The sequence below is a fragment of the Lissotriton helveticus genome, chromosome 7 (genome assembly GCF_964261635.1).
Source record: "Lissotriton helveticus chromosome 7, aLisHel1.1, whole genome shotgun sequence".
NCBI lineage: Eukaryota > Metazoa > Chordata > Amphibia > Caudata > Salamandridae > Lissotriton > Lissotriton helveticus.
In genome coordinates this window covers 221,296,292-221,311,615 of record NC_136068.1, presented here as the reverse complement: position 1 = coordinate 221,311,615, position 15,324 = coordinate 221,296,292, and the positions used below count along the sequence as shown (strand labels likewise).

The 15,324-nt window shown below is 43.7% G+C and overlaps 1 protein-coding gene across 5 annotated transcripts in view; it reads right to left on the bottom strand.

Annotated features, from left to right (window-relative positions):
* The window catches only part of BMP7 (bone morphogenetic protein 7), a 1,264,568-nt gene that overhangs the window by 389,465 nt on the left and 859,779 nt on the right, over nt 1–15,324 (bottom strand). The window contains exon 1 of one of the 5 annotated variants that reach the window (XM_078651992.1): nt 8,616–9,969. The exons of the other annotated variants lie outside the window; for them this stretch is intronic. Within the exon in view, the coding sequence (XP_078508118.1) occupies nt 8,616–9,015 (400 nt within the window). The 5' untranslated portion in view covers nt 9,016–9,969. Of the gene's footprint in view, nt 1–8,615; nt 9,970–15,324 lie in introns of those variants that run through there. 5 annotated transcript variants of the gene reach the window in all.

The window sequence follows — 15,324 nt, the reverse complement described above, 5'->3', positions numbered from 1 at the left end:
TACTGAATTCCCCTCTCCCGCTTCAGAGCCTCTGCTCGATGCCTTTCCTTAGCTCAGCTGCACTGGCTTTGGACCAACCCTTGCTGAAGCGCATTCAAGCCTGAGAGGAAGTGACGGGGTAGAGAGCATGGGCCTAGGTGAAAGACAGCCAATCCCATACAGGCCCAAGAGGAAGTGACCCGGAAGATGGTAAGGGTGCTGTTTCAAACTCCCCAGCATACCGCTACAGAAATGAGGTCCACCCATCATGCAGGCAGCAAATAAGCATACAGGGCTATCCCTCTGATTTCATGTTTTATGGTATGTCAGACCAAGCCAGTTATATGTTTTTGTCATAGCAAAAGGAGTAGGATAGATGTAGCACTAGCACTTCTGCTGGGCCAAGCTTGTGAACCAACTGGAATGTAACACAATGAATTAAAAAAATATCAGTTGCAGCATGTGGCGAACAGATCTAACATAGCTGCATTGTGTTTTAACAAGGCGGGCATGATAGGCGAGGTCAATGTTTTAAATAGAGAGTACCTGCACTTCTAATTTTCCATTTAGAGTACCGGCTTGCTTCCGAGATGTGCCGGGACTCTCCCATTAAATGTATTGCAACAGTTCTCAGAAGTGCAGGTGCTCTGTACAGGACAGTACCTGCCCATTTAATGCATTTGGTAAGATGAAACTCTGTTGCACCAATGAGACTGCAGGAGCAGCCGCCATGTAATTCATTACTTTTACAAGTGGTGGCCTTGTTAGGAGAAAGAACACCAGTTGTGACTCTGGGGAGCAATATAAACACTTTTGACGGAAGAAGACAACTTTTTCCCACTCAAATGCTGTACTCTGATCAATCAAAAGTGGGCGAAGCCAAAGCACCTCCCTGTAGTTATATCTCCCTTCACTATTCTTTTTCAAAAGCACCTCCCTGTAGTTATATCTCCCTCCACTATTCTTTTTCAATCAAAATTAACAGACTAACATGTTCACTTCTCATATTCCATATTCAACTATACTAATATACTGCCCAAATAACTGAATACCATATCTACTACTCAAATTACTTCATATTTATACTATACTAATTTTCAACACTAATCCTTTATGGGTTCCGGAGTGGCATGCTACTCGCCAGAAAAGCGCTTGAACACCCATCAGGGGTAACAAGTGCCATATGAATGCAAATCTTTCTTCCTCTTTTATCCATCCGCTATACCTCTCACTCCAAGTAACAGACTAATATCCACCACTGAAATAACCTCATATTTCACCATATTAATTCACCACTAATCCTTTATAGGCTTCCTGAATAGCATGTGTCAACAAGCGAGCGATAAATAAATACAAACCTTTGTCCTCCTCCTTCTGCCATCATTCCAAATTCAAATAACTGACTAACCTATCCACCACTTAAAATGTACTTGCATGTTTCACTATACTAATTCAACACTAATCCTCTGTGGGTCCCAGAGATGCGTGCAACCCGCCGAAAAAGCGCTTCGACGCCTCGTCAGGGGTATTAAGCGCTATATAAATGCAATTACAATACAATACCTAAAAAACACAGAAGCTTGGAGCTTTACATGTCGCCCTTAAAGGCCGCCCATGCACTGTGTACATACACTGTCTTTGAATCACTGCTGGGACGTTAAATGCCACCGCTTTGAACTGACCCACACACTTAGAAACCCTCTAGTCTCTGCATCCGACAATAATAACAGTCACACAGGCCTGTTGGGGCATGCACCATCTAATCGCAGGAAGAAAGGAGAGCTGCTTTTAAGTGGGAAAAGATTACCATCTGAGCTCATTCTACTCAGCCCTTTCGAAACCTTATAAAAATGTGAGTCAAAAGCCCCGAAGAAACGAAATAAAGTCCAGGCTGTTTCTGTTTGAATTAAAGTGACAATTCAAAAAGCTTAAACTGAAAACATAAAACCAGAAAGTTGCAAATGGAGAGAGAGAAAAACGTAGGGTACTAGATCAGGCCTTAACCACAGACATATCAGCATACATTGAGAAAATAAAAGGGTCTTCACACCTAGAGTTAAGCAGAATCAGAACATCGGCAAAGCCAATCGGTTGCGCTTTTGGAACCGTTTAGCTTTGCCAATTCTGTATAGCAATGCCAATAACCAAACATAAAAAAAGGAAAAGAAAACTGCAGTGACGCTGCATTTTAGAGGATCGCGTATTCATCATTACATATACTCAACGTGTGCCTTTTTAAAATTATCGATACAAAGACAGATCTTTGAATAAAAATTTTAAAAAAGAGTAAATTTAAGTAGTGCGAAAGCACTTTGTTGTGTTTTGTTTTTAAGGTTGGGGGTATCAACAATGTGCTGCCTGGTACTCTCACCCAATAAATACAAAGACAGTGGGTGTGGGGGGGCAACTGAGAAGCAGGTGGGGGAGCATGGCAGGGGAAAATTAGCATACCAACGAGAGAGAGCAACACGAGGGCAGTGGGAGAAGCACACAAGTAAAAAAGCAACACAGAGTAATGAAGGAAGAAAGGGAGTTTTTGGCAGGAAGGAAAATGACACTTAAGAAAGCTTGCAACATGAGGGAGACAGCAACAGGGAACATGGTGTGGGTATTTTGGGGGGGTAGAAGCATATGAAGGAGAGAGCTGGAAAACACATGCACTGTCATGAAGTGCTTAAGGAAAAAAATGGTTTCCTAGAAGTGTGCAATGGAAGACCAGAAGCCAGCAAACCAGGCAAAAGGCAAAGAGGCTATGCTCCAGGGACAAGCAAGACTTACAGGATGGGGCAAGGAAAGCCTTCTAATAAGAAACAAGCAATTAGAGTGACAGAGCCAATCAACTGTAAGCAATGGGTGGGCTTTAAGCCATTACAAGTTCTTGATAAACCCAAAACTCGTCCTTTGCACCCAGACAACTTATGCGGCCTGGCAGGCCCAATCAAATAAGGAATGTGTTACTTCCCTGGCTTCTGCTTTCAAAGCGTCACTTCGTGAATAAAGGCAATAGGTCTAAAATCCCAATCAGAAATCATGAAACGAAGGGGTATTCTACAGTTCTTATTACTGCCGATTTAGTCATCGGAACTATTTTTATCGATTTAGTCATATGGGTCCTTTAACACTTCCTTCTAAAATGAAAGTATTAGGGGTAATTAACTCACTGTACAAAGCAGAACGTAAACACACAATGCTGACAGGACTTTTCCCTTCCCTATAATTATTATGCTGAGTTGTGTGTGTCAGCATCTAGTAATGACCGACTACGACAATCAAAGCAAACCTCTACATTGATATCCAAGGAAAAAAATTGTGAATTTCTATCGGTCTACAAATTTTACATTAACCATATATGACTTACCAAGGAAAATAAATGCAGGCTAACAAAACATTATTTGGAGCAAGTTTATTAATGAACCGAAAGTTGTGCGTTTATTAATACAGTGCAAAAAGTCAAATGCCTAGCGAATGCCATCGTTCATAACTAACTTCAAAAACAATACTGCTGACAGAGAATCTCTATCAAGATCATATTACAAAGTAATCACTCAGGGTCACACGCTCACAGACTGCAAACAATGTCTGTCTGAGAGAATTCAGAGCTCTGTGCTCATAAGTAGAGAATTCTACTAAGCGACTCCTTATTTAAGCCCTGTTAGCATCAGTCACAAAACGTTTAGGACAGATAACCACAGAAGAGAAAGGTTGGCATAAGCCTCTAGCTCCATAGCGTTTAGAAGAGACACCATTCAAATTACTTTCATATTTCACTATATTAATTTTCAACACTAATCCTTTATGTGTTCTGCAGTAGCGTGCTACTTACCAAAAAAGCGCTTCAACACCCCATCAGGGGAAACAAGCGCTATATAAAAGCAAACCTTTTTCCCCTTCTATCCCTCCCCTACCCTTTTCAATCCAAATAACTGACTAACATATCCACCACTCAAATGACTTTCATATTTCACTATACTAATTCACCACTAATCCTTTATATGTTCTGGAGTAGTGTGCTACTCGCCAAAAATCACTTCAACACCCCATCAGGGGTAACAAGCGCTATATAAATGCAAACCTTTTTCCCCTCTTCTGTCCCTCCCCTACCCTTCTCAATCCAAAAAACTGACTAATATATCCACCACTGGACGAAAATAGCGATTTATCAGAAGCCGATTGAAAATAATTGTCCACAGCAATTTAATTGCACTGATTACATAATCTTTGTAATGTATTAGCAGGTAATTTAGCAGGACAGCTTCATCACGCTACAAACTTTTGGAAAATGAGGCAAAAGAACTTTTTTAATCCTTAATTACTTATTGCCAGTCGACATGATTTAGCTTCATTTTCCTATTTTCTTTTCATTCTCCCACAACTAGTTTCTTTTTAGATTCCAGTTATCAAATGTTGATCCACAGACTTATGAATCATGGTGGTACGCCCACCCTTTATGAGTTTAATGAAATCAAATAAAAGTATTTTTGGATTGATTGATCACACAGATTACGTTCACATTTCACTATACTAAGTCAACACTAATCCTTTATGTGTTCCAGAGTAGCGTCCTACTCGGAAAAAAAACGCTTTGATGCCTCATATGGGGTAGTAAGTGCTATATAAATGCAATTACAATACAATACATGGAAGTGACAGAGAAGGGCCCAAGAACTAGGTTGATACTATAGCTTGGGCTTTTCATCATTGGTGCTCACTTCAGGAAGGTAACCAGGCAGTGTCCGAGGGTCTGGCCTGCTAGCTCAGAGTGTGGGCAGTTTAAAAAAAAATAATGTTTTAGTAGCAAAATATAGCACAAAGTTCCCCAGTAGGACTAGAAAGAAAGAGTGTGTGTGTATAGAGAAAGACAAGAGGGAAAGAAGAAAGGGAATATTCCCTCTTGGGAACTAGAACCCTCACACACCCAGCAAGCTAGGTGTCATGCTTCATCATATGGGTCCTGCTCCTCGTCAGACTGGCGGTGCAATGTCTGACGGGCACCCACGAAGGGGCTCATTAGCGGAGATCTTTTGTTACAGCCATATGGTGCATGCGTGTGAGAGGGCAGAAAAATGTGTAGTCGTGACTAATTGGTGGTGATTAAAAAAGGTAAGTTAGTCCACAAGGATTTTTAATAATGTGGCTGACTCCCTTGGTTAAAATAGTGGGAGGGAAGATAGACGCTACGAAGGTAAGTGGCGAAGATATCTGCAACCCTCTATTTAGGTCTAAATCAGGACCCATATGATGAAGCATGACACCTAGCTTGCTGGGTGTGTGAGGGTTCTAGTTCCCAAGAGGGAATAATCCCTTTCTTCTTTCCCTCTTGTCTTTCTCTATACACACACACTCTTTCTTTCTAGTCCTACTGGGGAACTTTGTGCTATATTTTGCTACTAGTGTCTTGGACGTGTACACTGGACCCCAATAAAAATTGTCCTCCCGAAGTTCTTTTCTTTGTCAAATTTTTTTTTTTTTTTTACTCTTTGTGGGGCTGTTTAATGGTCTGGGGGGCCTGTTTCTAACGCTGATTTTCCGGATAGTAACACAACCATTGCACGATACAAGCTCAAATAGTAAAACATATGCAGAATATAACAACTCAAGGGGTAAGGAGTTTGAAATGGTCAATATAGTCACGTCAGGGGGAAAAAAATCCTTGATTTATAAAAATACTCAAATCATAAAGTGAAGTAAAATCCCCGGACATAAAATATGGAAGACTAGGCCAGACATGCGTGGAGAGAAGGAGAGCCAGCTAGATTGATAGAGGTATTTAACAGAGAAAAGTCAACTACAGCACACTCTAAAATAATAATAATAATAACAATAACAACAACAACAGGTAGGAAAGGCAGCCTAACAAAAGTCAATATAAAATATCTCGCTCTAATTTTCTTTCTATATTGTCCAGTCCTGATGAGGATCACAAATCTGTGGAGAGTCAAAATGTAGAGCATACCCCATGAACCTACAAATTAATGAATTATATTTCTTTATTTTGGCAGAATGTATAATCACGAAGTTATTTTTGTGGGCTTTTTAAAAAAAATGTAATCAGTGTGTTACACCTGTGAGCACCAGCCATTTTCTTTCACTCACTTTTGATAAGTGTATGAGAACTAAGACATCAAAAATAAATGGTTTTATTGACATCAAGTGTAAATTAAATATTCTGCGAGCTTTACCGCGGGGACCATTGCTCTTTTTAATAATTATTAACTACAGGTCCCTAAAGGATGTAAGTTGTTTACACCAATGGTGTTTAGCCATGCTGTACAGCATTGCTAAAAAGTTTTTCTTTTTCTTTTTAAAGGCTATAACGTGGTCGGTCGTGCCATTTTGAAGGTGCTTACGCCACGCATAGGCATGCCTACAAAATGACGTGGGCGCGTCATTTATTTAAAAAAAAAAAAAACAAAGTAGCACGATTTTTCTTAATGCAAGAATGGGAAGCAATGCGGGAGCGCGCGGAGACGCACAGGACAAGAACACGGGAGAGCAACGTGGATCTCGGGGTAGAGAAACAGAGTGAGGCCATTACTTAACAGGGCAGGTGAGAAGCACGTGGGTGAGAGCGCAACAAGGAGCATGGGGAGGGAGGTGTCGTAAGAGAAATGCATACTAGTGACAGCTGAAAAACACTTGCCCTCTTGTGGGGTGCTTAGTTAAATAAATAAAAAAAAGGTAAAAAAAAGTAGTGCCTTAATAGTGAGCAGTGGAAGGACACACGTAATGCTTATCACCTGCAACCATCGGCGCACATTTAGCACTTTCAACCTGCATCGGCAGTCTGCCTGGATCACAAACAGAGGCCAGTCAGTGATGTGATAACGACTATCACATGAACCTTTTTTTTTATTTACTACAGTATTATTATGCATGTACCAAAGAAACTGCCTCGATAAAAGATTGCCCAAAGAAATCACCCATTCTTTAAAAGCAAGTTCTCTTGCATGTCATGTTACACAAATAATTCAGTTAACAACCTAATCAAGGCCGGCCTGCAATCCAAACACACACTCTGGGAATGTTATAAAGCATTTCATTTCTGGACAATGAAAGTACTGCAAGGTGAACACACCTGAAACTCGAACAATGCAAGTGGGGAGGGTGAGCGTGATATTCTCATACGACCAATTTGCAAATCAGGCCAGGTTCTGAGTCCACTCCCGGGCTGTACTCGGCGCTTAGGCACAAGGCCTGTCAACGTGCGTTGCTTTCGGCAGACCGTGCGCATTCAAGGCAGCTACAGAGCGCATTAACATGCTCTAAGCACATGCATCCCAAGAGTCGTTGCCTTTACAGATGTCCCCAGGCTCGCAGTTCTGGGTTTTAAAACCCAGCTCAATGCATTCCGGGAGCTCTGACCACTTCCAATGCATGTGAAGGACAACAGGGCAAGCGCTTGCAGATTTGGCTTTATTTTCGTTACACAAGGTGTTCTGAGCGCTCCGTTTCACGCAGATACCACCATCCCAGGCCCTGGGTTTCACATAAAAACCAAGGGGCTTATTTACAAGCCCCTTGCGCCACTTTTGCATCACTTTTCCCATGTTGAAAATGACGCAAAATTGGCGCAGGGGGCTTGTAAATCTGCCCCCAAATGCCCTGTGGGGATGAAAGCGATGGGTTATTTAGCCTGAAACACTGGACTGACGTGAAAGACAACAGCAGATTTATAGCCGTCAGGCCCAGGACTGGGACGCGATGCTGCATGGACAGGGGTTGTTTGATCACCTTGCTCGGAAGACTGAGCTCAGGTTGTTTTATACCAAACTGAAGTAGCTTGTCACGGGCTGGTATTGATCGTTGTGGTACTTATGCAGTCTCTATTGCCAGTGGTCCCTTTAGAAATTATACCTGCAGACTACAGATTGCAAATAATATTCGAAAAGACACTGGTGAATGCACTAGTACCCTCTAGCAAAAGACAACTTCAGGTGGTTGGTCTCCTACCCATACTAAAGAACACTGTGCCTCGTGTCCTGGGCTAGTGAGCCTCGATTGAATAAATCCCTGCATTCTTGGGTTGCAGCTTTGGTTCACTACAAGGGGTACGAGGAGGCATAGCTGAACAATAAGTTGTAAAATCAAACTTTGGGACTGGGAATGTGCTGACCTAGGCTCACGAGAGTTGTTCTTAATGCCTCCTCATTGCTAAGGTTCCTACCCTCACCCACAACCAACTTTGTCCCCAATCCTGGGCTTTCACTTGATAGCCTAGTGCATGCTGGGTTTTGAAGTCTTTGTTTTCACGCAAAGAACCAACTTGATTAAACACTACCAGGGTGCCCACCCCACTACATGTTAAGACCGACATATTCTCTCTCCTGTGTTGGGCTTTTACCTACAAATCACTCCTGCTGCTCTGGGTCAGTGGATTCCAAATCAAGCCTCCAATGACTATAATGCATTGGGTTGTCACATGAATGCGGAGGATTGGGAAGTATTCTCGTGCTAACACGACCACCCCACGTGACCACTGATTGTAGCAGAATCAACTAAAACTGCGGATCTCTCGATGTGTGAGGGGCACAGGAAATAGTACCGGGTGTACTGGATGTGCAAGTTCAGTTTGCATCTCCTGCGAGCACTACTCACTCCCCCAGACGCACCCAAAAATAAAAGGCCCAAGCACTCACCCAGGTTGACGAAGCTCATGACCATGTCGGCGTCGGTGAGGAAGTTGCCGTCCTGTAGGCTGGCGGCCGGAGGGCCCTGGGTGGTGAAGATGGGCTTGTAGGGGTAGGAGAAGCCGCCGTCCTCCTCCTCCTCCACGGCCATGGCGTTGTAGAGGTCGAGCATGAACATGGGCGCCGAGTTCTGCTTGCCGTGCAGGTGGGGCCGGGGCCGGTGCGGCAGGCCCAGGATGGACAGGATCTCTCGCTGCATCTCCCGCCGCTCCTGGCTGCGCAGCCGCCGGTGGATGAACGACGAGTGCACCTCGTTGTCCAGGGAGAAGTCAGCCAGGCCCCAGCCCGGCAGAAGGGGGCCCCACACGGCGAGCAGGGCCGCCAGGCTCCCCCACCAGAGCACCCCCATGGCAAAGGAGAGGCCGCCCCTCAGAAGCTGGGCATCAGAAACACCCGCTATCAAAACTAAAGCAGGCAACACATCCACTATGGAATAATAAATAATGCACCATTAAGTTAAAAAAAAAAATACGCAAGGGGTTAACTGTTGCTCATTTGGCCGAGGGTCACGCTGAGCGTGCCATGTCCTCAGGAGTCTGACTGCCTCCGGGTCGGCAGGGTTCCGCCTGACCCCGGCTCTCCGTGGCGCAGGTTCCTTCTCCTCCTTGCCTCCCCCTGGGAGCCGAGATCAGCGGTCGGTGAGTTTTGCCGGTCCCTGGGGTGATGACCTCTCCTTTCCAGAGGGCTGGACGCTCCTTATTCCTGGGGGCGGACACCTCCCCTCCCAGGCAGCAGGAACCTGCCTGCCAGTCTGTCTGTCCTCTGATAAGCGCTCCCTTGCTCTCCAGGAAGCAGGGCTCCGCGCTAGTCCCTGGGGTGCCGATCTGTGCGCTGCTCTACACACACTGCAGCCCGAGCGGTGCACGCAGGCAGCAGGCTTGTGCCTGGTGGGAGGAGCAGCGTGCAAGTTCCTACGCTTGAAGCGGACAACACGAGTCCGTGCTCATCCCCTGGTGCTCCCGCGGTGAGCCCCAGAGTCAACAAATAAAGAAGGCGGGTCTGCTCTCGGGCGCCTTATTCCTTGTCTGCAGGTTGGGGAGTGGCTCAGCAGTAGCAGGCAGGGGGTTACAGCTCGCGGCTATGGGTAGGTGGGGCTCTTAGCTCATCTTATCACACAGTTAAAGCTTCCTCCTCCGTCGGAGACGACTGTGAGACCCGCGCAGCCCTCTACGGACACCTCACGTACTCGGTGCTCCTAAAGGAAACTTGAGGGGACATCAGGTACGGAGACGGTAGCTGCGCGCTGCTTTATTAAAGCGCGGCTTCACGCCACCAGAAGGCGCATCGAAGGGCACGATTTAAACTCTGGGCGCTGTGGAGGGCTGGGTGTAGAAACGGAAAGAATCTGACTCTTCAGATGCTTGGGACGCGCGTTTCCTGCACTGTCCTCCAACGGGTGCGCACCGTGCACTGCTATAGGTACCGTATGGGCGCGCCATGCGCGTGGTTGAGCTTTGCGCACCTGGTGGTTTATTTACACTCAGTCCAGAGGGGTGTAGGTGGTGGTTAGAATACTGAAGAATATACATAGCATTCTTGTTGTGTGTTTATTTGGTGGGATGGGGTGGTCCTAAGACACACTGGGGGGAAGGGGTTGGCAGAGAAGGAGCACGGGGATTCATTCTCACTGTCCAAGATTATCCCGTGCAGCCTTTATACCACAGTGTCTGTCGGAAGACCGAGTCTGAAAACTCCCTGTTAGGAGGTAGGGTTTTTAGTGGCACAGGGTAATAAAACGGGTAGAGACTTTACATTGACATGGCCCCTCAACAGCCAGTGGGGGAAATGGGGTTTCTGGGCTGGGGTCGAGAATGGACGATGCTTTAGAATAAAGCGCTATAGCTCGGAGGAGATATCATTCGAGCTTTAAAAGGCAGGTGCCCGGCTAGCGCCCATCATCCAATGGTGGTCTCGTTTCACTTACATGTGCGCAAATTGTAGACGCTTGTTCGGATCGGATTAGCGCATGATTTACAGTGGAGGGGAGCTAGTAAATGTGGGATAAAGCGTTTCATGGTGGGTTGCGTCATTTGTTTGGAGACGGTATTCTTACTGCGCACTGTTTTGAGTGACTGACCACCGCCAGGTGAAACCGGTGTGGTACCATTATCCCTTCTCTCCTAATCGGCGCCAATGTTAAAACGGATGCAAATACCATTTGCGTCCGTTTCTACAAATTGTGCATGCGTTTATATAACCAATGTGTTAACCCCTGGACGTCTTGGGGAGGAAACGGGTGCTTTTGGAAATCACACGAGTACATTTACTCTAGTTTGCTTATAACTAAGTTTGGGCCAAATTTCCGTCTTTTGGTAATTCACAAATGACTTAGTTTTTTTGTGAAGGTGCTTTCAATGATTACTCATATAGATAGTTACTGAGGTGTGGAGGTCACAACTAGCTTTCTGAAATATAAGGCACAAGTGCATATTAAACATTTTTCTTCAAAGGGAAAAGTATTTTTGCGCCTGAAAACTCGTTCCCCTACACCCGCATCAATTTGAATGTTAATTATCGTTTTTTTAGTATGTAAATCCACATAGACACTTACAAATAAATACATGTGTATTATAATTGCCTTTACCAACTATTCATAGTATATTCTCTAAATATTACACTCTCTGTTTCTATTTGTTATATAAAGGATGTAAAAATCACAGTATCACTTTCTACTACTTAAACCACGTGCATGTTTTAGCTACTGTCTAGGACTTTTCTAAAATTTACACCCAATACCTTCCTGATCGATATTCCACAAGTTATTATCAATTCGAATACCCCTAGACCTACAATGAAAGAGCTAACTGCTGGGTCTAAATTGGATACAAAATAGTGTTGCATCTGACCAGAAACAGCAGTAAAACAGATGGGTTGTACTTGATTGATCTTACAGTTATCACAGTCGTGCAGAAAATTCTGCACTTTTGAATATAAACTTTATCCAGGTTTTCAAAACAGACACTAAGATGTCGGACAATGCCTCGTCCAAATGATTCCCGAAGTTGCCAATACCAAGCGCTTCACTTTATCAAATGAGAACCAATCATTCAAAATCATTATTTCGGTAAAGTAACCATAAAAGAATACAATACAATATTTAAAACATCATCATATACTGGTATACCGAATGAAAATATATTAGAGCATACCTGCATATTTAAAACATTTGTGCAATTGGAATTAACTAGAAAAAGGGACCAAATTTGTTTAAGGATAAAAAGTTCTTATAACAGAATGTAGTGAGGGGGAGACCGCAGGAGCCGGGGTTGAGGCGCGGTTGGGGCATAAAAGAAAAAAGAACCAATCACTTGTTTCATTTTGCAATTCATGAGAAATTAAGGCTTGGAAGTTATTTGGGGCTGGTGATGTTAGTACAAAAATATAGGGGGTTACCTGTGCATAGCATTCACAGAGTAAACCAGTTGTGCCCAATTCTAGTCTTTTTGCATCAACTGAAAACTCTTCCTAACAAATAGATATATAATTTATTTTATTATTATTTATGTTGAGTGTTATGTACCGCTAGCTAGACTCAAAGCAATCAGAGCGCTTTACATGTTATTTGACAACATTTACAAAAGTTACATGAGGGGCTTCATAACAGTCATAGTTGAACAATACAGCATAAAGTCACTTTGAGAACAACTCTTGGTTCATGCCCAAAGTTCCTGCTGACTTTCACTTATATGAAGCTGTCATTATCGGGTATTTCTTCCCAAACTCTCTGTCACAACAGGAAGCTCTCTGCATTCATTGGACTTGAGTAGCTGCCTCAGATTCTACATAGACAAAATAAAGAACATGCGCATATCAGTGCAGCTGTTTGTCTTTTGGATGACCACGAAGAAGTCATCCCCTGTTCAAACACGGGATCGCTTGTTGGCTCTGAGCTTGTAGTACCTTCTGTCATTCTAAGGCCAAGGGTACACTCACAGAGGAGTGAGGGCGCATTTCACCAGGAGCATAGCATTGACTGTGGCACTCTATGCTGGTGTGCCCTTGAAAGACATCTGCCACGCAGCCGCCTGGTAGAGCAAGCACATGTTCATGAAGCATTACTGCTTATTGGCTCTGAGTGTGAAAACCAAACTGTTCTGGTCCTGGTCAACACCACTCTGTTCATCTGAAATTGGAGTGCGGAGAGACGGAGGCGAGCTTAGTTCTTAAGCCATTTATTACACTTAAGTGGGAGCAATGTACACAGCTCTCAGTTGGCATGTGTAGACTGAACAACATTCAATATTCACTCTGCCGTATTTATACACAACTCAAGGGAGTGCTGACGTGACTTCATACAGAATTTGCTTAGCAGTATGAAATTCCTCCTATCAGCTCGAGGTCAGTTTGCATTACACCAGATAAGAATTGAGCATCAGTAGAAAGACCTTCCCTTCTAATTCTGTGGTCCATCAGCTACATGTCGTAGACAGATAAGTAAATTTGAGGACAACAGTCTTCTTCCAGCAAGTCAGGAGAGTTGCACAAGTGAGCAAAGCCTATCTGCTGACTAAAAGAAACGTAGGAGCAAAACAAGTTTTTTCTTGCAATGGGGAGTTTTTTTTGTTGAAAGACATTTCTAGGCCTATGAATATGAAATGAATGCAGTTTTAGTTCACTCAATAATCAAATGCCTAAAATTAATATTCTCAAACGGCCCTTGAACTAATAAGTTCATTCATGAAATTTGAATATTCATTAAGTCAGATATTTCCTTTTGTTGCATGAACATGGCATTTGTCTTGTGAATAGATGCAGGTGCGGGTTTGCAAAATGATAGACACGTTCTAAAACACATTGGTAGGCAATTTATACATAAACACAACCCCACAATAGCTCCTCCCACTATTAACACTATAGTGAAGAGTTTCCAGCCCCAAGTGGTTACTAGACTCCAAACCCATCCTGACCAAGTCCAGTCTCCATTGTCTTGGTGTATTTCAGCCGCTAAGCGATGAAGCTTTTGTATGGCTAAATTAACATTATGAGCGTTATTCGGTATACATACACAACAAGAGCTGCCAATCAAATGGCATACTCCCCCTTTGTCTGCCAGCAATATGTCCAAAACAATTAAATTTTGCAGAGTCATAAGGCGGTTAGCTTGCATCTCTACAGTAATATTGGCCAAGGCACTTTGGGTGGTATTTATGGTGGCTTCCAATATTCTGGTAAGGTGTCTTGTGTCTCTACTATTTATTACCGGACCCCAAAGTGGGATCAGACCTTTTATTGCATCCACAAACTGCTGTGCTGAAGTATCTGCCTAATCTACAGTATCCTTTACCTGCCTTCTGGTCAAATGATGTGTTTTATGGTAAATCCCTGGAGCAATATAAGTAGGAGGCGTGAGAAATGCAATATAACATGTTCCAGACCATCCAACAGGGAGCCATACATATGCATTTTCTCCACTCACAAAATAAGTATTTTTGGATGTTACCAGAGATGGAGTGGTGGAAAAAGGTGGACAGAAATAGCATGATGTTGTTATGTTCAAAGTAATCATTTTACTGCAGGTGCTATTTCCTAAATCTATTGTTCATATCCCTCTTACACAGAATGGTGCTGGTATTTGATATACTTGGATAGGGCGCAATTCATCCTTTTCCACCTTTCGTTGCTGGAATACTGAAACCCGATCTGTAGTGTTAAATCTTTCATATTCTTCATCTTTTTTTATCTTAGTACCATTAAACCTCAGCTTCCTATCAAACGCATTAAAGGTGTCATATGCAAATGTGTGGTAGATATGGTCTGCAAGTGCATATTTGTCTTTTCCATTACATAGTTCACAGAGGTTAATCTGATTCAGATGGCACTGCAGGGCATAGCATGATTACATGTCAAACAAAGGTTAATCTGATAAGCACATGTAACGGTGAGGACGATAAACATCTAGGGAAACTCCATGTAGCATGGGCTGGTCAATCAGTGTCACGCCAAAGCATGAACAGAGTGTCCGTGCAGGAATGCAACTGGTCAAAAGTTTGAGCTCCAGAGTGTTCGTGATACAGAGAGAAAGTCAGTCACAAGGACACAGCACAAAATGGTGGAAAAAATGGCTGAGTGAATGGCAAGACAATAAACGCACTTTTCCACAGACCCTCCTTTTGCCATTAGCGAAACCATTTTCAGTAAATTACAATGTTCATCACGCTTGTGCAACTGTGCCCAAAGTCCGTTCTATGCCTCTTTGGTAGGCTTCTATCATCCATCCATTGTCTTCTTCCGCGTTGGGCCTCTCGATCCAGGCCTTTCCATGAAAATAGTGCTTCTTAGTATCTGGTGGAGTGCCCTCCTGGCAAACACTCCCAGCTCACTCGAAGGTCTCAATGTCTCAAGGCAGGGCACCAGTGTCTCTCCTCTGAGGCAGGCGCTGATTATATCGTTTAGACCCAAGTACCGTTAATCGGGAAAGAGCAACAGACTTTCACGTTCAGCAACACTCTCAGGCTCCAACACTTGTTATTCAGTGTCAGAGGACACTCGGGCTGCTCTTTCATTCTAATTTTACTTTCAACATAGGTATCACAAGTGTAGTGCCTTTTGCCAATCTCAGATCCTCCGTTGCACTGCCCTTCTGTTGGAACAAAGGAAAGGAAGGGGGTGGCCAAAACTTAGGCCAAGGGGCTAAAGGGACCGCGCGCTGTCATAGGTT